Source organism: Siphateles boraxobius, unplaced genomic scaffold, assembly GCF_051911475.1.
Source record: "Siphateles boraxobius isolate OS27281-9 unplaced genomic scaffold, OSU_SipBor_1 8, whole genome shotgun sequence".
Classification (NCBI taxonomy): domain Eukaryota; kingdom Metazoa; phylum Chordata; class Actinopteri; order Cypriniformes; family Leuciscidae; genus Siphateles; species Siphateles boraxobius.
The window spans coordinates 9,641,959-9,668,609 of NW_027509208.1; the positions used below are offsets into that span (position 1 = coordinate 9,641,959).

At 36.6% G+C, this 26,651-nt stretch overlaps 3 protein-coding genes across 3 annotated transcripts; 2 read left to right on the plus strand and 1 right to left on the minus strand.

Annotated features, from left to right (window-relative positions):
- Positions 1-152: 152 nt before the first annotated feature.
- On the plus strand, positions 153-4,129 carry LOC143729731 (E3 ubiquitin-protein ligase RNF170). The gene is made up of 6 exons (XM_077221098.1): positions 153-265; positions 1,252-1,318; positions 1,505-1,613; positions 2,773-2,846; positions 3,017-3,127; positions 3,601-4,129. The coding sequence occupies exons 1-6, from the start codon at positions 237-239 to the stop codon at positions 3,904-3,906; spliced, it is 696 nt and encodes a 231-aa protein (XP_077077213.1). The 5' UTR covers positions 153-236; the 3' UTR covers positions 3,907-4,129.
- Positions 4,130-4,188: 59 nt separating this feature from the next.
- Positions 4,189-20,123, minus strand: pfas (phosphoribosylformylglycinamidine synthase). The gene is made up of 29 exons (XM_077221080.1): positions 19,960-20,123; positions 18,950-19,077; positions 18,186-18,318; positions 17,986-18,091; positions 17,695-17,893; positions 16,153-16,258; positions 15,914-16,054; positions 15,705-15,829; positions 13,762-13,890; positions 13,481-13,612; positions 13,261-13,389; positions 11,753-11,826; positions 11,442-11,598; positions 11,296-11,357; positions 11,047-11,208; positions 10,852-10,956; positions 9,825-9,956; positions 9,231-9,461; positions 8,940-9,120; positions 8,464-8,547; positions 8,211-8,366; positions 7,867-7,986; positions 7,071-7,216; positions 6,721-6,928; positions 6,542-6,633; positions 5,881-5,995; positions 5,499-5,645; positions 5,110-5,250; positions 4,189-4,889 (listed from the first exon to the last, which is right to left on the minus strand). The coding sequence occupies exons 2-29, from the start codon at positions 19,071-19,073 to the stop codon at positions 4,582-4,584; spliced, it is 3,945 nt and encodes a 1,314-aa protein (XP_077077195.1). The 5' UTR covers positions 19,074-19,077; positions 19,960-20,123; the 3' UTR covers positions 4,189-4,581.
- Positions 20,124-20,828: 705 nt separating this feature from the next.
- mrpl19 (mitochondrial ribosomal protein L19) lies at positions 20,829-25,400 on the plus strand. Its single transcript, XM_077220511.1, has 6 exons — positions 20,829-20,931; positions 21,154-21,271; positions 23,174-23,292; positions 23,392-23,526; positions 24,719-24,900; positions 25,025-25,400. The coding sequence occupies exons 1-6, from the start codon at positions 20,856-20,858 to the stop codon at positions 25,244-25,246; spliced, it is 852 nt and encodes a 283-aa protein (XP_077076626.1). The 5' UTR covers positions 20,829-20,855; the 3' UTR covers positions 25,247-25,400.
- The last annotated feature ends 1,251 nt before the right edge of the window (positions 25,401-26,651 follow it).

Sequence of the window (26,651 nt, forward strand, 5' to 3'; positions counted from 1 at the left end):
TTCATATTGATGAACATATTGCAGAAATCAGTAAGATTTCAAGCAACTTTCCTGAATTTCGAAAATCCAACAGGAAATCAGTGTAGTTACCCAATCTCCAAAAAAGGGATTGAAGTGGGACTGAAAACCCTGGCTAATGATTAAGCCGTCTGTCAAATGTACTGTGTACAAGCAGTTGAAATTATTCCAGTCTCTGTCTTCCATTAGAGAAAGAGACTGAATTACGAACAAGAAACATGCCCACCAGCCGCAGCTTCAACAACAGGTGAGAGAGTCTAACTATTTGTGTTTTTAACATATTTCATGCACATTTCTGTGCCTGGTAATCCTACATTGAGTGTTTAAATTATGACATATTGCATGAACAAAGCAAATTATGGTTACACTTTATTTTAAGGTGTCCTTGTAACAGTGTAATACAGTAAAGTATTGAGTAAAATACATGCATAATTTACTTTTATTACTATAAGTACATGTAACAAGGACACTGCAAAATAAAGTGTTACCCAAATTATTATAACATACTTTGTTTGATATAAGGTTATATTTAAACAGTTTAATCATTCCAGCATCTCTTTAAAAGAGAAAGAAATATATAATTTAGACATAGAAATGTATATATGTATATTATGATGAAGTGTTGTGTCCTGCGACTGGTTAATTGTGTTATGGTATGTTGGGGCAATAAAAGGCTCCACACAAATACATAAAACCCTATGATATCAGATTTCAACATGCCAGTCAAACTTTTTTCAGTTATAATTTGAACTCACATTGTGTTGTTTTACAGACAATTTTGCTAAATCTAGATATCATAATATAATACCTTCAAATAAAGTTCTTTTCATACCAAAAGCAAATTTCAGTTCAGTATAGTGGCATATTTCAAAGGCTGCCTGATATTGCGTCATCAAGTATGAGTAAAACACAGGTGTGTCAGACAGCTAAATTTAGATTTCGTACGTGTTCAATAGACTTAGTCAGCCTATCCAGACTAATAGTGCAATACATTTTGTAACAAAAAGCAGGTTTTATCTTGAGATGAATAAATGTTTTTATTCTAATGAAGACAGTCCAACCAGAATTTCAAAAGAAAATAAGCTATGAATTGTAATTCAACACATGATGCACATTTAATGATGATGACCTTTTGAACACAAGTCCTGCATTGTGATTTGAAGTCTTGAAGGAATGGGTGAACATAAACTCCACAGTATTGGATTTCAATAACTGCATCTCTCACTTTTGTAGGTCCTCTCTACACTCAAAGATAAGGTGTCAAGTTCAGCCACACAATCCTCACGTGAACAACAGAGAGGTGAATACATATACAGTATTCCTCTATTATGTATTTTTCTAATTAAATGCATCATTTCCAGTTAGAAATGTGCATTTCAGTGTATTTCAATACAAAACTACAAAACTGAACAATCCTAGAAATAAATTACATTTAAGTATTACTGTTTTTTTTTTAGTTTATAATCTCTTAATTTTATACTTGCAGGATTTGCCTAAAATATGGTTACCAGCTGGCAACAGGGATGTCCACTGCCCTGTGTGTTTACAGATCGTCAGTTATCCTGTAGAGACAAACTGTGGACATCTTTTCTGTGGTGCGTGTCAACCGACTGCAAACTATACATCATTGCAAAAAATAACAATTATTTGGATCTCAGATGTTAATGTTTCATAATGTTAATCATAACATGCTGGTTCACTTAAGGTGCTTTAGACTATAGTAACTGGGGCCAGTTGCATAAACATATCCATTATGTTAGCAGTTAGTCAAGTGGCAGTCAGTCTTACTAAATTAGACCAATTCACGTTTTTATGTAACTGACCCCAAAAAGTTATGAACAGTCTAAAAGAAAAACATTGGATGACTAACTTGTAAGACTAGTCTTAGCGGTCTATGCAACCGGCCCCTGGTCTACTGCGAGAGGGCAGATGGTGGTGGGCATTTACTACCCGATCATGTGACTCTCCAGTGTTGTGTAACATTGCACTGTTACCATAGTTACGAAAGTCCTGCCTCTCACCTGACCCAGATCAGGTGAATACACTCAGAGAGGGACAATTTTTAGATTTATGTTATTAACAAACTACAAGGGTAATACAAAATTCAAAAGTTGTACCTTTACATTGTAATTCAAAAAAGCTCAATAAAGAGACTGAAATAAAGAGCAGCAAAGATACAAGCTATAAAAATGAGTCATAAAAATAAATAGATACGTGGTGATACACAAGTCTACCTTTTTGATTCAATCAATTGTTCCAATATCTATTGTTCTTATCATTCTTCCTTATAGTCATATACATTTGACTAAATATATAAAAGTAGTGAACCTGAACAATTAATTTATGTTAAATAATAACTTTGAGAAAAAAAAACTTCCATCTACTTGGAAATGCTAGATTTACCTGAATCAAAAAAGGGATTAAATATATAGCTTGGCAACAAACCATATTATTTTATGATTTTAATATGATGTGAATAATGGAATCCAAATTACATTTTCTGAATCACCAAAGTCAATGTATTACTATGGAAAAGGAAATTTAAGGCATCTATCCAATAAAAATATTCTAAACTGTTGCAAATAAATACATTTCTGTTGCCAAGAAGACAATTTAATTGAGTTGGCTCAACTCAATTTGGGCCAATGTAATTGAGTTGGATTATAAAGGGCCTGAATCCTTTTTCTGAGTGAATAGGCACATAGTAAAGGAGAGGCCAATCCTTATCTGTCTCCTGTCTCTTTCCCTCTCTAGCACAATGTCTGATATCTTACTGGAAACATTGCTCCTGGTTAGATGCCATCAACTGTCCTTTGTGCAGACAGACGGTAAGAGATGCAGTCTCGGTAAGAAATTCTTAGCTGATGCAGTCTCAAAAAGATTAGATAGATAAACCTCTCATTGTATATGGTGCCTTTTATTATATACAGTAGACAACCACTAAAATGAAAGGGTTATCTTTTTCTCTCATTTATTTATCTTTATTCTTTATACTCAGGTGAATAAGATGTGCCATCTCTTCAGTGAGAACAGAGGTGACTGTAAAGAGAGAGAAGTGCTGAGACATGTCAAAGACTATAACAAGCGGTACTCTGGAGCACCAAGACAGGTAAATACTTAGAGCATGTTCCGTTTCACTCTACAAAAACATTAATATATATGTCATATAAACGCTACAATGTGATTGTAGTAGCTCGGCATTATCCATCATGTAATCGGACTATACAGCGTTGTGTGTACTGCGCATGTTGTAAAAGACAGGTGACAGTTGACTTAAAAAACTTAATTATATAACCTTTCTTTTTTGTTGACGAGCTTGTGCCGCTCCCAGTAAATCAATGCAGCGACCATTATTACTTCTCAGCAGTTTATTATTTTATTTGCTATGGACTATATCACATCACACCTATTTCGGTTCCTGATGCTTCAACGGTTGTGAAACCACAGGCCAGGAAAGGCATTGTTGCCTACAGTTGGATGACACTCACGGATATGTTTTTATTGTTCAGACGAACGTCAAACACTGATATCCCACGTGCTAGGTCATATGCTGCAATATGATTGTCATCTTTTTCTTTCTAGGTTAAGGACTACCTGTGTGATACACCTCTCTTTCTGCTCTTGCTGGTGAGATGGCTGGGGAACATGGGCGGCCTGGTGTGGCTGTTTCTCTTGAGGGTGGCTGTGTGTGGATTTGGTGCTGCCATGTCCTTGGCCTCCCCTCTGGAGACTCTTCCTGGGCCGTTGAGCAGTGTGCTGGGCACCCTGGATGATTTTGTAGTGGTCTTCCTTCTGCTCATTTCTATTGTTAACATCAACCAACCGATGGGGCCACAGAGGACAGGAACGCACTCAGTCACGCAGGGTGTGCTGACCGACGCCTTGTAGAGGACAGTGATAATGTGCTTACTAGCATGATGAAATTACACTAATCAACCTTGTTGGCAAAGGTTAAACGTGTTATGACCTGCTGCACTTTGGACTTAGTGAACATGGAGTTTTGATGTTATAAAACCAGGCAATTTAAAGTGTTTTATTAAAGATAGATTGTAAATAATAAATGTAAAGTGCTTTTATAAATATTCAAGTTTCTAATAAATACTTATTTATATTTTTTTGTTTAATCGCTTAACTTTCACACAAAGGAAACTGAGACACGCCACAGAAACATTTAATCAAGATTGTTTTAATACTTTGAAAGTGTTTGTAGTGTTTCCTCAATATAGCGTTTTTCTCAGTGGAATGTTAATCATTTTTGGAATGTATATTTTGGATTTTTAAAATAAAAAAATTGTGACAATTGGCCATTACATGTTTATTATATCTTAATGCAATTCAAATAGCTTATGTATTTAGAGATGCATATGTTGAGGCACCAGTTTTCAGCAGAAATCTGGATGTTATTTCTACCAAAGTACATTCATACAAATAACCATGTATGAACGTAAGATTTCCAAAGGTCAGTCCAAGATCATTCAAAATTATTTAATAACTCTCCAAGTCAAGAGTTGGCTAGTCTGTCTATTTGTTTATCGTCTATCACAAATGTCCAGAAGCATATCTCTATGAGTTTTGACACCAGGCTGCTGCATTACGGAACATGCTAAGCCACGGTGAGGGTTCCAGTGATTTGCGAAGGTGGCGAGGGGCCCAAGCCCACTGCCAGCCCAGCACGGCCCGCTCCGGATGGGGCATCATGGCCAGGTGGCGGCCATCTGCAGAGCAGATGCCTGCCACACCTTGTGCGGAACCATTGGGGTTCATGGGATAGATTTCAGTAGGGGTGCCCGAGTCATCCACATAACGCAGAGGAGCTAAAGAGCCGCTGGTCAGCTTCTGCTGAGCCTCGGGAGAACGAAACCGCATCAGACCTGTGGAACAAAAGAGAGGCGTTTTAAACGTCACACAACAGGAACAACACACACTGCAGAGTTTTAGCCTTTGGTAATACATCGACAGAGAGATCTGACTATATTATAAGCAGAAATCATGCCTACCTAAAAATTAAAAATGGTCTGACTTTTGGACCCCACTAACAGAAGAAGTAAATGCACCTGTCAAGTACAGTGATACAATGGACAGATTTCTAACCTTCTCCATGAGCGACCCAAACACCCAGAGCAGAGCCCTCCATTCCCTTAAGCATGATGGCCGGAGAGGGCAGGATGCCCACACTCACAAACCTTGATTCGAACCGGCCAGACTTGTTATGGGTCAGAGTAACATCAGAACCTGCAATTGAAATGAATAATAAAAAAACATTTAAATAAATAAAACAATCTAATATAAAACAAACTATAAAATTATAAATATATATATTATAAAAATATACAATAAATACATAATAAATAAATTTAATTTATTATAAAATTAAATACAGTGAAAGTAGGCTAGTTAGAGAAAAGAAAGTGAGGAAATTCTTGAGGCTGTGATTGCCATTTACACATTTTATGGATGAGACTAAAAGTTTTCTCTCTCACCTCCATCCTCTCTTTCACCCACCCAGCCCAACAAAGCCAGAAGCTGACACCCGTTACACACTCCTAGACTCAGCGTGTCTTTACGGTTGCGGAAGCGCTCAAATTCCTCACGAGCCTTGGGGTTAAAGGTCACTGTTGCAGCCCACCCTGATTAATAAGAAAAAGTCAAAGCATCTGATCCTCAGCTGGAGGACAAGTGCTAACAAACACTCAATTTCAGTATGCAGAGTGGCAAGGCTAGTATGAAATGACCTACGAGTTGGTTTTCGCAAATCTAAGGCCATTGAAACAGTCAATGGTGGGGATGCTTGTTATTCTATAGCAGAACTATCATACAGTTCATATGTAAGAGTGCTGCAACATCCAATAGTGTGATTTTCACCTTTAGCTGACCCCAGCACATCTGCATAGCTGAAACCACCCACAAACACCACGGCTCGGAAGGGGTCAAGGGTCGTAGAGCCTGAGCACAGGTCCTGCATTGTGACATCCCACACCTACAAACGGAAAAAAAGTCTAAATAAATCAAACTCAGTCTTGTTAACAGTTAACATTGAACATTGTGCAAGAAAAAAGCAGCATTTGTGGTATTAGTGAACAAACATAATGGTTTAATTTTATTGTAATCCAAGGAACAATTGGCTATAGCATACGCTATAATAACATGTATAGGGCTATGTTAATGTATTTACATACTTGCACACATGATGCTTACGTTTCAAAGCTGAAAATCATAATACATTCATTTTCTTGTTTTATTTTTATAAATACTTTCACAAACAATTATCAAAAATACAGTAAAAACAAAAATATTACTACAAGAATAACTGTTTTCTATTTTAATGTCTTTTAAAATGTAATTTATTGCTGTGATGGCAAAGCTGAATTTTTTGCATCATTACTCCAGTTTTTTTAGTGTCACACAATCCTTCAGAAATCATTTTAATATACTGATTTGGTGCTCAAGAAACATTTCTTATTATCAATGTTAAAGTTATAAAACAACATAGCTATTGTTTTTTGGTGTTTATGTGCACCTTTACCTCGAATCCAGCCATGAACAGAGAAGCGGACATCTCTCTGTCTCCATTACTGCCTTCCTCTCTCACAACAGCTACGCGAGGTTTCCCTGAAGCTAAAGCACAATCCAAATATTTTAATATACAGGTCAAGAATGAATAACGGAAAGATACATGATTGTTAAATGAGTCCATGGTCTCACCAAGCTCTTTACCGATGGGTGTTTGGGAGGGGTCAAAGGTGAGTTTGAGGTATGGCTGTGTGCGAGAAGCAAGCCCTTCTTCTTCTGCTTGGACACACAGTGGATTAGCCTGCAGTCGCTCCAGCTGAAAACTAGTGCTTTCCCATATCGCCCTAAGTGTGGGTAGACGCTCATCCAGCACTTCCTGTCCACGCAGACTCACACTGACCTACAAGACAGTACGGAAAAGTAATCAGCAGTTATTGATCACTTTTCCCTTCCCATCACATAATCATTGAAGTATAATAATATCCCATTGGACTCCATTAATCCATTCATATGCTTTTAGGTTAAAAAAGGGCTCAGCTCACCTTGGCATCTGGTCCAAAACCAGAAGTTGTGCCAATTCTGTGACACAAGAGACCAGCATCTGTGTATCTCTGACAGACACTCGATGCATTGCTCTCACACACCTCCAAAACCAGACCAAGCTCCTCTGAAAAAAGAGCCTCCATCACTGAAAGAGAGGAATGGGAAGAGATATGTATATAGCCACGTATATAGGCAAATTTAATCTTGTGAAAAATATGAATATCCCAAAAAACTATTGCGAATAAAGCAGCACTTCCCCCCTGTGTGCTCAAAAACACTTCTCCAAAAGTGATGGTTTTGTTCTCTTATATTTAAATAGACTAAAACTATTAAATAGCTGAAATAGAATAAAATGTAAATATTACATTAAAAAACTTGACCAAAAATTAGAAAATAAAAAGTATTTAATTAAAGTATTAAAATGACTAAAACTGAAAGAAATTAAAGCTCAACAGAAATATTTTTTAAAAAGAAACTAGTAAAATAAAATGACTCAAACAAACTATTTTTAAAATACAAATGTTGATATAATAATTTATTTTTAATGCAATGCCTTATCTAGGATTAAAATCATATACAAATAGGACGCGTTTACTATTTCCAAAGAAAAACACGGAATTATATAAATGTAAACTAAAAGCTTCTTGAAAATGTTAATACATACTATAACAGTATATAAATAATACTAAAATAACACTTTTCCAGAGAAACGAGTGTATTTTCTTGTGCATTTTGGAAGTTGTGCAAAAAAGCTTGAGCTTTTTCCAAAACATAAATCATTTTTTTATTACCAACCGTCAACGCCTTCTAAAGGCAAGTCCACAACTATCCCATGATTCCCTGCAAAGGCCATCTCCAGCAGACAGGAAATAAGCCCTCCATCACTGACATCATGTCCTGCAGTTAGCAGTCGATCTGCAATATAAAGTTTACATCAACAGATTGTACATTGTTGATGTGCAGCAGCATCTTAACTAATACAGGCAGCAGAGTTTGGGAGCAGTAAACACTGTTTCTAAATCAGTTTATGGATTTTTTTTAACAGCTTAGCTGGATCTATAGAAGAAGAATGGTGCTGTTAATGTATCAATATATAAGATGAAGTAAAATATCAGCTTATATATAAAGCACATACTGACCCTGAATCAATGTCTGTGTGGTGTTGAAGCAAGCAGAGAGCTTGTCTGGCTGATCCAGATCAGGACTGCAGTCTCCGAGTTGCCCATAACACTGAGCTAAAGCAGAGCCGCCCAGCCTGTATTTACCTGAGCTCACAGGCACATACAGAAGCACACCTGAGAAAGGAAGAGAGAGTATGTGAAAGATGTACACAATAGTGATCTGTTTTTGATATGAGAGGTAAAAAGGGGTTAAGATTCACAAAGTCTTAACCTTTGTCATCAGGGTTTTCCAGGTCAGGGGTCACAGTAGCTGTGATATCAGGACACACAGCATACACTGAGATAACCAAAGAGCCTAAAACACAAGGAGAGTAGTTTGTTGTGCGACATAAAAATACAAGAATTTTGAAAGCATTTATTTGAAAAATACAGTAAAAAAACAGTAATATTGTCAAATATTATTATAACTGTTTTCCATTTTGAAATGGAATTCATTCATGTGACGGCAAGGTTGGATTTTAAGCATTTTTCTGTGTCACATTATCTTTGATCAATGTTAAAAAAAAAACTTTATTTGAAATAGAAATCTTTTGTGACATTATAAATGTCTTAACATTAGTGTCCTCACTGAACAAAAGTTTTAATTTCTTTAAAAAAAAACAAGAACTTTTGATTGGTGTATATAAAATACAAATGTCATACCTGTTCTAACTGCATTTTAAATGGTGACATGCTCAAGACAGATACCTGGGGCCTTAACCGTTTCTCCACTGACACGTGCAGCCATGCTAAGTGAATCTTTTCCCCCATCCACGGCCACTCCCAGCTGCCCCATGACCTCACACATGGCCTGGCAGGCCTCCCAAAGACTCGCTCCCTCTCCTGGCAGCTTAGCAGCCCACATCCAGTTACCACTGCACTTAACATCCTGTGAAGATATGCAGATATCTTTGGATGACAAGTGTGTGTGTGTGTGTGTGTGTTTTAGATTACATGCTGTCACTTAACATGTTTAAAAATGCACATGAGTTTATTCACCTTGAGAGCAGTCACTCTTGCAAACACCAGGTTAGTGAGAGCTTCTCCTACAGCCATTCGAGCCCCAGCTGCCGGTGACACCAGCCCTTTGATTGGCTGTTCGCCTATCGCTGTGGCTGCACCCTGGAGGCTGAACGGAGACAGGGCAACAACAGCTACGTCAGCCAGTGGAGTGTGAAGAGGACCTACACACTGTTGCTGAGCAATCAGACCAGTCACAGATCGATCAACCTGGAACAGAAGGGTTTGATTTCATTTTAATTTATGTTTGTCAATTAAAAAATGCTAACATTTATATAAATGCTATGGTCTTTATGGACATGTTGCATTCATTTTTTTAATTCTTTTGAAATGCCTGTAAATAAGATCAGACAATTAACTAATTTATTCAATATTTAAATGAAATTATTCAATTACTGAATATATTTAAATGTAATTATTTAAAAAAATTAATTACATTAAAGATGGCAAGATAACAATAAATTCAAATGTCTGGATATACCAGGAAGTATATAAATAAGTACCACTGCAATAGACAACCTGGAAAAAGTCATATATTATTATTATGCATGTGCTAAAGAGGGAGTATTATACCTTGTTGGTGAGGTAGCGCTTGCTGGCCACAGCAGGCAGCCGGAAAACTCTCTGTAGAGCAGGAAGAACAGAGAGACCCGCAGGAAGAGAGAGAGGCTGCAGAGTCACAGCCATGTGCTCCAATACAAACTCCTGAAAAGAGACAGTTTAAACTCTCGTTGACACATGTAGTACTGACTGAGCAGTGAGTGACTTTTACATATTCATCACAATCAAACATGCTTAATGTGAAAAAAAGGGTGTCCCTAGACCCTTTTTACTAGGCCACGAGCCGCAATACTGAAATAGTGCTGTACCCCAGTTTAATTACTCAAAAATCCTTGTCTTCCAATGGAGATCACTACTGTATAATGACCTGAGAATCATTTTACCTGACTATATTTCAGCAATCATGTAGTGTGTTTTCAATTTGCTGTTAAGATTCAGATGATGCCAGATTCCTGAATGAATCGCATTTGATGTAATCTGTCAAACAGCTTTGCAACAAGTTCTGTATTTGATTGCAATTCAGTTTGATTCAATCGGACATTTCACTCATTCAGTGAATTGTTTGCAGCGGTTTCTGACATTGAATGGTAACAGGATACTTTATAAAATGCCAGATGAGGTGAATATTAACCTACAATACATTTTAGGAAACAAAACTCGGAAATCTGGCATCATTTGTCAGCAATGAAGCAGATCTTAACTGTGCATGTAGCTTGTGAATAGGTAAAGACAAGTGATATCCTATATCCAGTTTTGAAATATGGGGGCACTTTATTGATAGGGGGCCTATGCCCCAGTAATAATGAAATGCTAGAAATGCTCCTGGTGATAAATAAAGGCTAAAAATTATAAATCCAGATTTCAAAGTCTGGACACTGCATTTCAAAAATCAGCCAAGAGAGGGTGCACTCTACCAAAATTTCTATTTTTCTTCTTCTTCAGCATAGCTATTAATTAAAGGGGAGGTAAAAAAGCATACAAGCTACTCTATGTCTAGTAGATATTAATCAAAATAAAACAAAATAGATTGTTTTTGCACCTTCTGTGGCATCTTTCCCAGGACCCAATCCAGCTCCAGATCCACAGGGCTCCGCCCACTGTGAAGCCCATCGGTCTGTTTAGACAGGTCATCCACCAGCACGATCTATAGAGCAATATATGCACATAATCAGAAAGTACAGAAAGTATCAAGAAGTGCCCAAAACTACAAAAAGGCACAAACAATGTGACTCACCTTGCCATCACCAGTTATCTTGCCAATAAAGTCAACAGGACACTTCTCCCTCTGACACACCCTCTCGAGGAAGCTCCGGTCAGCGGGGCGGAGCAACAGAGCATTACTCTCCTGATACTCCGCCCCCCACAGCTCCAAAACACTGAGGGTGGGGTCACCTCTCTGAGCATCAGGGCAAAATATGTATGCGATTGATATGAAACACTTTGACATTAAAATCAAGATACAAATGTTTTGATAAAATCTCACCTTAAACTTGCTGGTATAGATAATGGCACCAGCAGGCTCACTCAGCTCCTTTAACACGTTACCTATACAAATAACATGGTGTTTTTGAAGTCTAGGCTTCAGAAGAGAGCACATTGTGCTAAGCACATCTATTTTTTGACCCCTACCATTTCCTCCAGCACCCTGGTCATGAATGCTGCAGATGGGGTTTCCTTCCATTCGCTCTAGGCAGGCCCTGAGAGCCCGGTTCATCTTTTGCTCCATTTCAGCGTCTCCTCTCTGAACTGCTCCAAGATCCCTGGCACTGGAGTTATCACCTTGAACCTACAATAATACACACACATGCACACATTAAGTTGCATCTTCGCACATAATATGAATAATGATGCAATACACAAGCATGCCCTGTAAACACTAAGAAAACACCTGCACTTTAAAGCAGCTAGTAAATTCACTTAATTTTTTGTTGTTGTTGTACCTGTACAGAAGAGGCAGCACCTCCACCAACACCAATCCTGTACACAGGACCTCCCATTTTCACCACCTCCATACCTGCCGAGGACACAAGAAAAAAAGAGAGGAATGAATAAAGAAAAAATAGCCATTTGTATACAGTAATGTTCAAAAGGTTGGGGTCAGTAATATTTTTTGAAAGAAATGAATCCTTCTATTCAGCATGAATGCAATAAATTGACCAAAAGTGGCAGTAAAGACATTTAACATGTCCAAAAAGATTCCTATTTTAAATAAACACTGTTATCTTGAACTCATCAAACAATTCTGGAAAAAAATGCATCATGTTTTACACAAAAATATTAAACAGCACTATTAAACTAATGTTTCTTGAGCACTAAATCAGCATATTAGACACATTTCTGAAGGATCATGTGACACTGCAGAGTGGAGTATAGCTGCCGAAAATTCAGCTTTGGCATCACAGGAATACATCTTAAAATATATAAAAGAAAAACAGCTATTTAAACTTGTAATAATATTTCATAATATTACTGTTTTACTGTATTTTTGATAAAAATAAACGCAGCTTTGGCAAGCGTAAGAGACTTATTTAAAAACACTTGCAGACTCTAAGCTTTTTGTATATAAATGTCTTAATGTTTATTTTATTATTAACAGCTTGTTTTAAAATATATATTTTTAATCTTTAATACCATTATTATTGTCTTTTTTCCACTTAAAGGGGTGGTATAATGAGGGTGAGCAAAACGCAGAGGGTGAAGCTTCGACAGCTTGTGTAATTTTACCTCACACAGACATGCACTGAAAATTTCAAAAACTTTTATCCGTTTATGTTCGAACCAGAGTCAGATGATGTCAACTGAGTCAATGATGGAGAGACTCAAAAAGTGACAACATGTAGAATGCAACAGGACATTTCTGAATGGTAAGTTTATGAACTTATGTAAGCTGGTGTGTAGTTATCTTCTAGTCATTGATTAGCATATTCTGTCTTGATAATCTGTAAATCATGTTCAGGAGACAGGGTTTATGTAAATTCAAGGGTTGGTGATGTCACTAACCCGGGAGGAATGTCCTGTAGTCCCTACCAGCCGTTTGTTGTAGTCCTTAAAAAGCAATTTCTTTAAAAGCAAATATCTCCCTTTGCTTTGAACTTTAAGCATTGTAACTTTGCAGATGTTGTTTATGCTCAAACAGCAACATTACACACTAACTAAAGTTAGAAAAGTGAAATCATAATCAACCACCCTTTTAAGTTTTTATTGAGGAAAAAATACATGTACTACAAATTCAAAAGCAATTGTTTATATTATAATGGTTATATTTCTTTTCTCTTTTTGACACTGCTTTTGTTGTGTGCATTGATGCTTTGTCAATATGTTATGTTTAACAACCAAGCTAATAAAATATGTTGAAACTGACTATGAGTGAGGGAAAAAAAGAAAGATGCCAATGTAGGAGGATTTAAAAATATTATGGTGCATCAGGTGTATCTTTTTTCTTATGTACCTGGTGCAGCTTGTTCTTTCTCCACGTGCTGGTCCTCAATAGAGCCCAGCCCACCACTGAACATGATTGGTTTGATCCACTCCCGACGTTCGCCGTTAGCCAGGCGCATTCCAAAGGAACGAGCAAAGCCTTAATAGGAAAGAAAATAACAAATTAAGAGTTATAAATCCAAGCCAATAACCACAATTAAACAGATGACTACTCTCCTGCTAGATTTCACCTGCTAGAACTGGCTCCCCAAACTTATTGCCATAGTCAGAGGCTCCATCACTGGCCTCTATGGCCACCTGGAGTGGAGGAGCAAAGCTGGATGGGTACTCCCACCCTTCCTCCTCCCACGGGAGTACAAAACCTGAGAAAAGAGAAGATCCTGGTATGTGGAAGTGAGCTCACATAACAAAATATGGCAAAGAATGGACTGTGAGCTGAGTTTTAAGGGCACTATTCTACTAAGTGGTAGAGGTTCATTCTTGAAACAGAACAAATGGATTAATAGCTTACCTGGGATGTGCAGGTTACCAAAGCAGTACCCAGCAGTGCCTGCGATCACATGACCACCTTTTCCTGCGCTCTGCACATCTCTGATTCGCCCACCAGTACCAGTGGTGGCACCGCTGAATGGAGCAACACCTGGATGTAATAAAGAGAATTTTATGACTCATATATGAGCCACAGTATTGTTATTGTTAACTAAAACCACAAAAAATATTTCCATGTAGGGGTGAAAATCATCAGAGGGCTCACAATATGATATTATCACGATTCTTAAGCCACAATGCGATATTATTGATTTTAAACATTTTGTGATATGCGGAGTATTGCAATAACATAATATTGTGATTTTTCAAATGCAATTTTTTTCAAACGTCCCCAAACAAAAAAATGGTTACGTTTCTTTTCAATTATGAAATGTAATTATGTGCAGAATCACATTTATATCGTTGTTTTTACGAAAACACATACATATGCAATTAACAGACACTTAAATGCATCCAAATTGGATTCTAGATGGTGCTATGGGGTTATTTTCATTATGAAATAACCTACAGAATAATACAAGACAGTTTGATTTCAAAAGAGCATAACTGCAATCAGGTAATGATGATGCAGGCTGTTTTAGGCATAGATAAATACATAGATTCCTCATTATCGGCTGTTTCTATGGGCCGCTATACGTAAGCTGTTCGCCACATTGGAACGGTCAAAGTTGGTCCGTGAACACTTGAGAGCAAGTTGACTGTCTGCAACCGCATTTAGACGAATGTATGGATCTCTATATCCGCAGTAGACTTTAGCAGATGATTTTCATAGGATTTAGTTTATCATTAATGTTAGATAAGGCGAAGACATTAGCTAACATGGCATTAAAAATATACCGTAGGTTAAGACCGGTAATGTTGAGTTAATGCATATTAAAAAAACAACGACAACACACTGGCACCTGTGTAAGGTTATCCCATTTCTTCGGGAATTAAAATCTCAGCGGTTTTTACAAGTAGTGACTGCACAGTGTTATGGCTACTTGGAAAAACGTATTGATTTTTACTGTGAGTGACGACAGCATCTGAAATGCTCATTGATTTTTACTGCGAGTGACGTCAGCATCTGAAATGTTGACCGTTTCAAAATTAACGAGTCTGGAGCGGTCAAATGTTGCATCTACGTATATACATCTATGGTTTTAAGTATCCATCTTCACCCTCTCATTGCATTAGACACATTTTACTGCTGCTGCTGTCCATTGTCTGTTAATCGCGTTGTATTATGAACGAGCACGCTGGCAATGTAGATATGACATTATGTAGATAACTTCTTTGATTCCAATTGTGTTTTGTTGCATCTCAGCGTGCAGCTAGCTTGCCATCATACCATACCATACCACTAAAACCATGTCCATGTCGGATTTCCATGTCGAATTAACAAATTATATTTAGCTTTCACTGTGCGGGCTTGCTCAGAAATATGCAAGAACATGCTTCATTTACACAAAGTTCACTGCGTGTGTCCGAGAGGGAAAGAGAAGGAGATGTGGTAGCGTTACTTTACTTGGGCTGTTTGTGAAATGACAGTCTGAAGGAAAGATTTAAAATTATTATTATTTCCTGCATTATAATGGTAAAATCATTTCCAAATTTAAGTGATTAAATATAGTTATTATTATCAATACTGAAATAAAATAAATTAAAGCTAAATAGAAATATATATTTAAAAAAAACACCAAATGAAAACTGAACATACAAAAATAAAAGCTAATTTAAGACATTAAAAAATACTGTAATGGCATTTAAATAATACTAAAATATAGCATTACTCAATTTATAAGTAATATTTTGCTTATTGATCATGTTTTGAGTAATAGCTGTTTTAATTCTCATTAAAATGAATTTAGGTTGGCCTCTACACGTGTGAAAAAGCGAGCAGATTAAATGTGTATAGGATCAGACCAGTGGGGAAGTTGTGAGTCTCTGCAGTGAAGATAACGTGTCTGGTAGCATGTCGGGCTTCATATGGACTGGCCTGAGCAGGGTTTGTGGGATACATGCACTCCAGCTCCATGCCTTTAATACCACTACAAACACACAAGAACCACATATTGAGACTTCCTGCTAAAGTGCCATTCAAACGGGTTGACATTCACAATAAAGCATCTAACCTGCTGTTGTCACAGAATTTGATGACATTGTTCTGGTTGCTATGGTGCTGAGTGCCCATAATGAGGCTGAAGAGCGTCTCCTTCTGCTCTTCTCCATCAATGATCATCCGCCCTCGGAAGAACCAATGGCGGCTGTGCTCACTGCAGGACAAACAGGGCATGAAGGCGTCATTGTTCATGCTATTGCAGATAAAAGACACCCTTTCCTTTGGGGTTTATCCTCTGGAGACCACACACACCTGTTGGACTGAGCCAGATCAAAGCATTCTACACTGGTGGGATTCCTTTTCACTCTCTGGAAGAGTGCAGTGTAGTAGTCCAGATCCCAAGAGTCAAACGCCAACCCTGTTCATACACGCAGCGAGACAAACAAACAAAATTAAATGAAGAAAAAGATGATCAGAAACAAATACAAAACCAAAATAAAACCTGCTAAACTGAACCTTTGCTAAGCATCCCTTGGTTACTGTTGCTAACTGTTTTACAGAACGTCCTATAGGAGCATAATCACTAGTCATAACATCAGTGTAAGTAAACAAAACTGCTCCTTTTCACTTTTGTTCTATGAACGCTTACTATTGACACTAAATTGATGATGTGAAGTTAATGTTAATAACATAAAAAAAAACACTTTAAAAACACCATGGCTAACATTCATCACTATTATAAGTGACTATTATAAGTTCTAAAACATTTTTGGGTAATATCAGTAAAATTGGATTTGAACAGACAGATGGTTGGTAAACTTACACTATTGTTCAAAAGTTCTCTTATGTTCACCAAGGCTGCATTTATTGGATCAACAATACATTAAAAACAGTAATATTGTGAAATATTATAACAATGTCAAATAACTGTTTCTAGATTAATATATTTTCAAATGTAATTTATTTCAGTGATTGCAAAGCTGAATTTTCAGCACCATTACTCCAGTCTTCAGTGTCACATGATCCTTCCGAAATCATTCTAATATGGTGATTTGCTGCACAACAAATTCTTATTAATGTAAACATTTCTTATTATTTTTGTGGAAACCGTGATACATTTTTAATAAAGATAAATAAAGGCTCAAATAACAGTGTGTCCGTTTAAAAAATCTATTTGACCTGATTGTTTTATTTCTAACTCAGTAGGCCTTCACTAATCTCTGAAACAGACACAGTGAGTTTTGTTGTAATCCACCGGCTCACTTTGTCTCTCATACAGTCATACATTCTCTCCCTTCACACACCTTGTGATCTAATCAATTAGGCTCCCCTAATCTTGTGACATCTACTCTTCCTCTAATCATGTTAAGTGTCATGTGACCTTACAATACTGGATGATTATGTGCTGATCTCATCACTGAGTACTGACAACACACACACTTTTTAGGCATTTGATTGAATCCCTATTCAAATACTCATTATCTTTACTCTATATGCATTATTTTCATTTTCATGTAATGATTCTAGTTAGTTTTATATCCTTGCACTTGTACTATAATGATGGAATGGTAAGTAGATGGCATTGAATGGTTATACTAGTAGTTAACTGGTATGGGAATTTCAATTACCCATATTTTTCTCTTCTGTTAACTGGCCAATTAGATGATGCTTAGAAGATGCTAATGTCATAAAGGCCACCTATAGGCTGATTAATCTGCCTCTCACTAGGTAATGCCATGGCACTCTAAGCTACTTCAAAGGATATACGGTATGTCAAAAAAACAGGATATTATCATTATCAAGTTACTTTTATATAAGTGGAAATGTGGGACAGACTCCAAACACGTCTCTTACCAAGTTCATCATTGGCCTTCTCCAAGGCGGCACGACCTTTTCCCAGAATGTCCACCTCAAACACTTCCTGTGGCTGAATATCAACGGCGAATGATGTGATTGGCTGGGGGTAAACACATTCGGTCATACTGTCATACAGGCAGCAAATCAGTCTCTCCATCTCTCCGCCCTTCATTACTCCAGTATGTCCTTCCTGGGGCTACACATGGGGATGAGAAAAGAGAGCTTTTAATCAAAACGGGTGAAAAGAACTCACTGAAACGAAAAGCTATTTAAGGCTATTCTCCTGACCTTGATGAGATGCCTGCGGGAGAGCTCCACTCTCGTCACCTGGTTCAGACCCGCACTTCGGCAGATGGACACGGCATTGGTGGACCAAGCAGTGGAAAAGTTCAACCTACAACGGTTAAGATATAATTGAAAGATGTGATATAAGTTGTATCAAAGTTTACAATGCCATACCATCAAGATAAAACAGTGGCAGAGGTTACCTGGGTCCAATCTCCACCAGTCGTGCCCCATTCGCTGGTTTTAGAGTGGGTTCCTCTGACAGACAGACAGAATAGGGGGGACTAAACAACCAGCGCAATATACCTTTCTGCTCCATGTTTAAAGAGTCAGAGCCTGAGAGAGAAAAAGATGCAGATGAAGAGAAGACAAATATGAAGAGAGACACAGTTGGGGTTTAAATATTATCTAAGAAAACTTAAACTAAATTGTGCTGGATAATTTAGCTGCTTCATAAAAATTAGGTAACACAATACAATAAGGTCCAATTAGTTAACATTAATTAATGCATTAACTAACATCAACTAACAATTTGCAGGACATTTATTACAGTATTTATTAATCTTAGTTAACTTGTTCATTGTTAGCTGCGGTTAGTTCATGTCCATGTCAGATTTTTTAATTAAATAATGTATTAGTAAATGTTGAAATTAACATTAAGATTAATAAATGCTTTTAAGTATTTTTCATTGTTAGTTGATGTTAACTAATAAAGTTGAATTATGTTAAAAAAATTGAATCTTATTGTAAAGTGTACCACTAATTAACTTTGCAACACTGACATAGTCATTGAACTAAATTGAGCTAAAAAATAACACTTGTCTTTACCGATTTACTGCTTTAGAGCTGCTTTCTGCTCAAATTATATTTGCTTCGTAACTAAAGAACAACAATCTGTATTGTATTGGTATAAATAATTGCAAATTTACATGACAAAGAGCCACAAACTCATACTGTTTTCTCTCACCGTCCAGCTCTACATTGTAGCAAAGCTCTGTTGTTATAGTAACATCAGGATGCAGTTGTGCGATCCTTCTTAGGACCCGGCCCTCCCTGCTCTCCTCTCTCCTGTAGAAGCGCATGACTGGCATGATCCTGACACAAAAAGAGAGAGAGAGAGCATCCATAAGAATGTGCTTCAAACTACTTTCACTCTGCATACTGGGGCACACTGGCACAGTAGGGAAGCATTTCCTAACCTACCTTTAATTGAATTTATCAGCAATAAAATAAAATAAAAATTCAGAAATCAAAAAGATTAGAAAAAGCTTTATTGCCAAGAGTGCTTACACAAAAGGATTGTTTTCCCTCTTGGTAATGAAGCTTACAGTGCACACACATATAAAGACAACAACAAGAAACATAATAACAAAATTAAAGAATAAAAATATGAAAAAGTGTAAAGATACAGGTTAAGTTGGAACATACATTTACAGTTATGAACTTATTATGGATAATATGAACACATAAGAGTGCATTTATTGCACATTTACTTATGAAAAAAGTTTTAGACTGCTAATGTAGTAATTATCTTTTATGTGGATGAGTATCAAGGGGGGAAGTCAGGGGTCAAACAGATAATTTGGGGGCTGCCAATCACAAGGCAGGCAATTACAACCTAGACAGGAGTCACCTATTATGTTAAAAGAAAAGTGCTTTACATGTTAATGGGTTAGATTTAAAAAGGCAACTTCATTTAAATTACACAAATAAGTGAATAATACCAAAAAACACCCCCACTATGCACTGTTAACAATAAGAAGTAAGTCATATTAATGTTTAAGTAGGTTACTGACTCAACAGTGAGACAGAGTTGTTGGGACGTACTAACAGCCTAATAATTATTTACAAACTTTTCGGTGCATATTATATCTCACAGCCAGATAAAATAAGTAACGTTATTGTAATTGTCACTTAGCAAAACAATGTGTTATTGTTATTACTTTTCTGGTTCAAAATGGTGAACAAGTATCTTACTTTTGGGTTGCTCAAGATGTCCGCTGGTAGACTCGTCAATGTTATTGACTCGTGATGAAACTGATGTTGACCACTGCAGAAGCACAGCACACAGATCCACGTGTGTCAGTGGGTAAAGGGTTTAACACGAACCTTCCGCCACAAGGATCACTCTCTATGCGCATGCGCATTTCCATATGGGTTTGATCCATAGGTTGTAGGTTTGATCGCCTATGGTTTGGTCAGGTTATATATTTTTTGTTTTAAGAGTCTACAGGTTATAGCCATAGAAATGGTACTGACATTATGTCATCTGAATGGAAACAATAAATGAGCATATTGATAAATGAGCACTAAAACCTATGAAAAAAACATATTTATAAAATACGGGAATAACTTGTCATTTATGAGGGTGGGAAATTGAGCACAAACAAACAAACTCTTCACTGACACTGTTTTCGTTTTAGTATACGAGTACACTACCCTAACATTTGATTATTCTTTATTAGGGCGAAAATTGTTCGTCGTGGAACAGTCGTAATTGTTAATTATTTACATTATTTTATTATTATCATATTATTTAGATTCACACCGTGTTATTAGTCAGTATAAATTAGATAAATTAATCACTTATTTTTAAAGTGCCATAGTTTTAACATAAAATAATACATTTACTGAATTCGGAACCGAATACTCTACGTACTACTTTTATCTTGTATTTCTATTGCAGAAATAGTTAGAGTAAAAAACTAAAATAGTAAGAGTAGCATGCTAGTATGCGGTTCCGAATTCAGTAAATCTGTATAATAATTTTTCAGTTTTCATTTCATCAGCCAGTCAGAGTAATCGTTGTAAATATTATACAGCCAATCAGAATACTTCTTGTACACACTCCTCTTGACTGTCAGAGGTCGAACATGGCGGCGTGCACAAGGAGGGCGAGTGAAATGATGGGCTTGCTACGAATTTTAAGAAATTTAACTCATAACGAACGTATGTTACTATGTTTTATATTCCCAATTACCAAGTCAATGTTAGATGAGTAATAACAGAAAAGAGCACTAGTGAGAGAATCAAATAAAACTCACCTGCTCAATTAAATAAATCTACAGTAGTTTATAAGAGTTTACAGTACTATTTAAATAATGAAACCGTTAGCTATTACTGACACCTAAAATTATTAATACATATACACGTTACATCTTTTATTTTTAGGACTTTTGTCGACGTCTGTGATGAGGCATGCTGCGGCGTCTGATGGACCTCCAAAATTCACCCCTCCGACCAAACCTGTTATAATAGACAAAACACAGAAAGAAGCGTCTTTGCGACGGTATGTTCATTGTTGTTGAATAAGTTGATATGATTATGTTTTGATTTACGGGAATTCAGTATTAGCAGGGCTCAGCTCCCAATGATTAACATATATATATATATATATATATATATATATATATATATATATATATATATATATATATATATATTTTTTTTTTTTTGTATACTAGGCATGAACTATTACATTAGGTTCTACACCTATCAAGTCATTCCTTGAATACTGAATTATTTTCTAATAATTTTAATTAACCAGCTAATATTCATTAAGAATAAAGAAACACTTTTTATTACTGCAATTGTCTAGATTTGCAAGGAAAAAAATTAAGAGCCAAACCTGTATATTATGTAATTTTTATTTTAGGTAGACTTGGGTACATTAAAACAGAACCCAACTCTATATTTCAAATGCATATAAAGAATAGACAGGATTTTGATGCAAGATGAAAAATTGATGCTGAAAATTGGACATGTCAGAAAAGTTGCATGCCTTGATCAAACAGGAGGTTATTTTATGTTTAAGATAAAAACAAACAAAATCTCACAGCATTAGCTGTAACATGGAGGCTGCAAGCCTATGAACAGTGTAGGAAAACTTAATACTGGCTTTTGGGTGATAGATAAATAAATATGGAAAAAAATCGATGCATGGCCTTTAAAGGTGCAATGTGTAACATTTCTGAGGATCTTTTGACAGAAATGCAATATAAAATCCATAACTATGTTTTAAGTGGTGTATAAAGACCTTGCATAATAAGAATGAGAATGAGCAGTTTCTATGTACATACACCGCGGGTTCCCTTACATTGAAATGCGCCTACATGTTTCTACAGTTAGTTAGCCCTAAACGGACAAACACGTTTCGTTACTACTGTATGTTGCTCTTCATGCAAGGAAGCAAGCTTAGTTCAGCAAATAAAACACTGAGACAATGATGAACAAGTAACAATAATATTCGCAATAACATATAGTTTTACTGTATAATTAAGTAAACATAATTTCTAAATTTATCCTTGTAAAGAAACCTCTTTGCTGAGCTGGCTACTCTCTGCTGTCTCAGACGAGTACATATTTTCCTGTTGGCCACGGTTGCAATTCGTAACCTCACCACTAGATGCCGCTAAAAATCACACTGCACCTTTAAGAATCTATTTTAAATTGACCACATTTAAAAAAACGATTAATCTAAAAATCTATTTTTTTTGCCCAGCCCTTGTGGATAACATGGATAACCTGCCATGCTTTAGTGGATAATGTTTTACACCTGGTGGAAACAAACACACTTTTAACAATAAAATGACCATGTAGATATATATAACCAGTAGATGGCAGCCGAGGACCAATCATTCGCTCTTTTGCCATTTCTACACCCTTTTATAGTTATTTTCAAGTGTTTTGCTTTTGGATTTATCATAAAATGAAAATTATAACACATTTCAGCAATTTTATTGCACTGAGCTATGAAGTATAGCAAGAGTAGGAAAGTCACAAGGTCTCATGCCATTTAGATGAATGGAATTTCATAAAATAAATAAGCCCAGATTTTATAGTGGATGGGAAACTGTCATGAATTGCTCCTGCATCATGTTATGTAAATTGCATTTATGAGAAAGACCTACACATCTAGATATCATAAAAATCTATCAATAAATGTTCCTCTGCCTTTGATGCTGCACTGCTATGGATTGAAGAATGCGCTGTATAACGCAGACTAAAATACTGAGCCAAAGCCTGTCTCTGGTTTCATATTATAAGTTGTTAGATCATTTCTCCAATAATGCACCGTAGCCTACTACAGCAGGTTAAGCAGTGAGTTTTCGTTCTATGGGAAATGCCCCCCCCTGATTGTTAGCAACATGTTTCATGGTTCAGTTGTTTTACATGTTAAATGTCTGTGTAGGTTTTTGAGTCCAGAATTCATCCCTCCTCGCCAGCGCACAAACCCTGTGAAGTTTTCCGTAGAACGGAAAGACATGATACAGAGACGGAAAGTTCTCAACATTCCAGAGTTTTATGTTGGTAAGACATGTTACGTTGATGTGTGCTTGATATAATCTACAGATGAAAAACATCCCTCTCTCTTCCTCCTTTAAATATTCTCTTTACCCTTTCATGTAGGCAGCATTTTAGCAGTGACCATGTCTGATCCTCACGCAAGCGGGAAATTGAATCGCTTCGTTGGAATCTGCACTCAGCGCTCTGGAAAAGGATTGGGTGCTACTTTCATACTTAGGAATGTGGTCGAGGGCCAAGGTAAAAAAACAACAACTAAGAATTAATTTTTACCACCGAACCACCATCAACGAACCTGTCATACTCTGTTTTGGTTTTTGCTTCTTTATCTGGTCTGTAGAGATGCAAGAACTAATATGTATAATAAATAACGAAAGTTTGATTAATTAGTCAGAAAATATACACCTGTCACTGCATTTTACATAAATAAAATACATTTCTGTGGACAAAACGCATCTGAAAAATATCAGTGGACACAGATTGAGGTACTACAGGACCCAAGCTGTCCTTATCTTGAGAATGCTTTATAGTAAGCGCTTCAAATACACACACACACACACACACACACACACACACACACACACACACACACACACACACACACACACACACACACACACACACACACACACACACACACACACACACACACAAAACCCATAGTTTAACACAGCTTGACAGATGCATGTGCTGTTTAAAGCATTTAATACATGTTTTTCCCAGAACATAACTTTTTTTTACGGGTGTAACTTAAATTTTGCGGTTATTCTTATCTGTAAATGTTCTAAAGAGAGTATTTACATTTTGCATGAAGGCTGGTCCTGACAGAAAGCGAGAGTTTAAACAGAACGAACGCCGGTGCACACACGCAGGTCAAACAGACAGACTGAAGTAGAATAGGAGTGCAATAATTCTGACTTTGCTATGTTAAATATGCAATTTGTTGGGCATTAAATATGTTTTAAATGCTACATTTAACACAAGTAGCTGTATTTTTATGAGAGCAGTAAATGTAAAACGACTGTTGTAAAGGTGTATAAATGCAATATACTTACTATGTTTACTATGTTTGGCTTTATTATGCTTTAAGTTTGTAATGTTATGTTTATATTTTAACACCCTTTTTTGCACATAATCTATAGCATTTAGTCTGCTTATAATAGATACATTCTTCAGTTGGCACACTGTTTCGAGGACAACGGGGTGAATGTAAAAAAACTAACTAAGAAAAAATAGCTTTTTAATCAGATTAATCAAAGATATAATCAACAGATTAATCCATTATCAAAAGAAGTGTTGGTTGCAGCCCTACTATGATTTGTACTGGTTTCATTTTAATCGTGGTATCCACTATACTTGGAATCAAATTCTTTTTGACTTCTGTTGCCATTTTTTCATGAATTTATTAGTAATAGGTTTTTATTTTCTGTAGGTGTGGAGATATGCTATGAGTTGTACAGTCCACGTATGCGTAAGATTGAAGTGTTGAAGCTGGAGAAGAGACTGGATGACAATCTCATGTACTTGAGAGACGCTCTATCTGAGTACAGCACCTTTGACTTCAACATGCAACCTGTCCATTATGAGCTTACAGGAGATGTCCCAGTCAATCAGGTAAGACATTCCAGTATAAGGTATTCTTTTACCTGTAACATTCTGTAATGTTAAATTGTACACCTGCAGTGTTTAACCACCAAATTTAGAAGGTTTTACATCTGTTTCTCTCTTTCTCTTTTAGTTGAAAGTAAAAATGAAGCCAAAGCCTTGGTCTAAACGGTGGGAGCGTCCCAAGTTTAACATTCAGGGAATCCGCTTTGACCTATGTTTGACCCCAGAGATGATGGAGCATGCTCAGAAGTGGGGAGAACCGTGGAGAGAGTACGATATGCTGAAGGAGTATGACACATCCAGCCTAGAGAAGCAGATCTTCCAGGAGGTAGAGGAAAATCTCAGCAAATAAGCAGTGCATAGAGACCTCCTCCAGCCTGGACAGAGATAATCTTTGAGATGGGAAATAAGGCTGAGGTGACAACTTGAGATGCTGAAAGGACTGGTTCTGGGGTGTCCCTCAAAATGGTTTCTGGAAATACATTTAGATGACTTGGGGACAAAAAGCACATTGGAACTTTTCATCATGTCTATAGCAGTCAGTGTGTGCTAATGCAGTTTTGTATGCAGTGATCCTGCTGCCTCTGACCAATAGAGGACAGCAGAGAACACTCAAATAAATGTAAATTGATATCTGAATAGTAAATAAAAAATCCTAAAAGATTATATCCTAATTCCATACATAAATTAATGATATTGTGCAGAGTTGTTTCATGTAGTCTAATTTTGCATTTGCTCATAGTCTGAATATAAGTTATAATAAATTATACGTTAAAATGTTTGGGGTCAGTAAGATTGCTTAAACACTAATTCAGCATGGATGCATTCAACTAATCCTTTAAATTGAAAGTAAAGACTTTTTTACAAAGTTACCAAAGTTTTCCATTTCAAACAAATTCTGTTCTTTTGACCTTTCTATTCATCAAATAATACAGAAAAAAATCCACATGTTTTTAACATTGATAAGAAGAAAGGTTTCTTGACCTCCAAATAATGAATTCTCAAGGAGCGTACGGCAGCTGAAAATCCAGTTTTGCCATCACAGGATTCATAATCATATTAAAAAAAAAACATTTAAAAAAAATAAAGACAGCCTTAAAGCATAAGAGACTTCTTTTAAAAACATTTAAAATTATCTCCGGCCCTAAGCTTTTATGTATAAGAAAAGATAGGGGCCGTTTTAAAAACAGCAAACTGGTAATTAGTTCCTACATGGGTTTCACCTAATGTTTATTGAGCAACTGGAACTTAAATTAGATTAAGTACAGCTGCCTGTTAATGACCCAGTTATTTATTTTAAAGTCTATGAAAGAGGACATATTTACTCATTTATTCAATACGGTTTTGGACATTTTTATTATTCCACAGCCTAACTAAAATCAGGTACCGGGAGACGAGCAGACTAATATAGGCTGGCTGGCTTAGTATGTTTTCCAGCTAAATTCAGTCTTTGAAACACCTCCTCAATGAACATCTCGCACCTGTCCAATTTTAACTCTCCACATACAACAAAGGTGTGGAGAGATTTTCATATCAGTGACTTCTAATGTCCAGACGTGAATTTCAATTCAAATTCTCTGCTAGATATGCATAATCCACAGCGTGAATTTGGCCCATTATTTTAGAGACATGGCATTTTGTCCGAGCTCATCCGAAGCCTCTCGCTCTAATCCTCGCGCACATCTGTGCAAGCTGTAGAGCGAGCGCGCGAAGCTCCGCCCACCCTGCTGTTGTGAGTGACGTCAGCCCTATCACTT

Excerpts from the sequence above, each read along its gene's own strand:
- LOC143729731 (XM_077221098.1), top strand. The coding sequence starts at position 237 with ATGCCCACCAGCCGCAGCTTCAACAACAG. Across the intron at positions 2,847-3,016 it reads GTCCTTTGTGCAGACAGACG|GTGAATAAGATGTGCCATCT; the intron begins GTAAGAGATGCA and ends CTTTATACTCAG. Across the intron at positions 3,128-3,600 it reads ACTCTGGAGCACCAAGACAG|GTTAAGGACTACCTGTGTGA; the intron begins GTAAATACTTAG and ends TTTTCTTTCTAG.
- pfas (XM_077221080.1), bottom strand. The coding sequence starts at position 19,073 with ATGCCAGTCATGCGCTTCTACAGGAGAGAGGAGAGCAGGGAGGGCCGG. Across the intron at positions 11,827-13,260 it reads GAAAGAACAAGCTGCACCAG|GTATGGAGGTGGTGAAAATG; the intron begins GTACATAAGAAA and ends TGTCCTCGGCAG. Across the intron at positions 9,462-9,824 it reads AGCGCTACCTCACCAACAAG|GTTGATCGATCTGTGACTGG; the intron begins GTATAATACTCC and ends CTTCTGTTCCAG.
- mrpl19 (XM_077220511.1), top strand. The coding sequence starts at position 20,856 with ATGGCGGCGTGCACAAGGAGGGCGAGTGAAATGATGGGCTTGCTACGA. Across the intron at positions 20,932-21,153 it reads AAATTTAACTCATAACGAAC|GACTTTTGTCGACGTCTGTG; the intron begins GTATGTTACTAT and ends TTTTATTTTTAG. Across the intron at positions 23,527-24,718 it reads GAATGTGGTCGAGGGCCAAG|GTGTGGAGATATGCTATGAG; the intron begins GTAAAAAAACAA and ends TATTTTCTGTAG.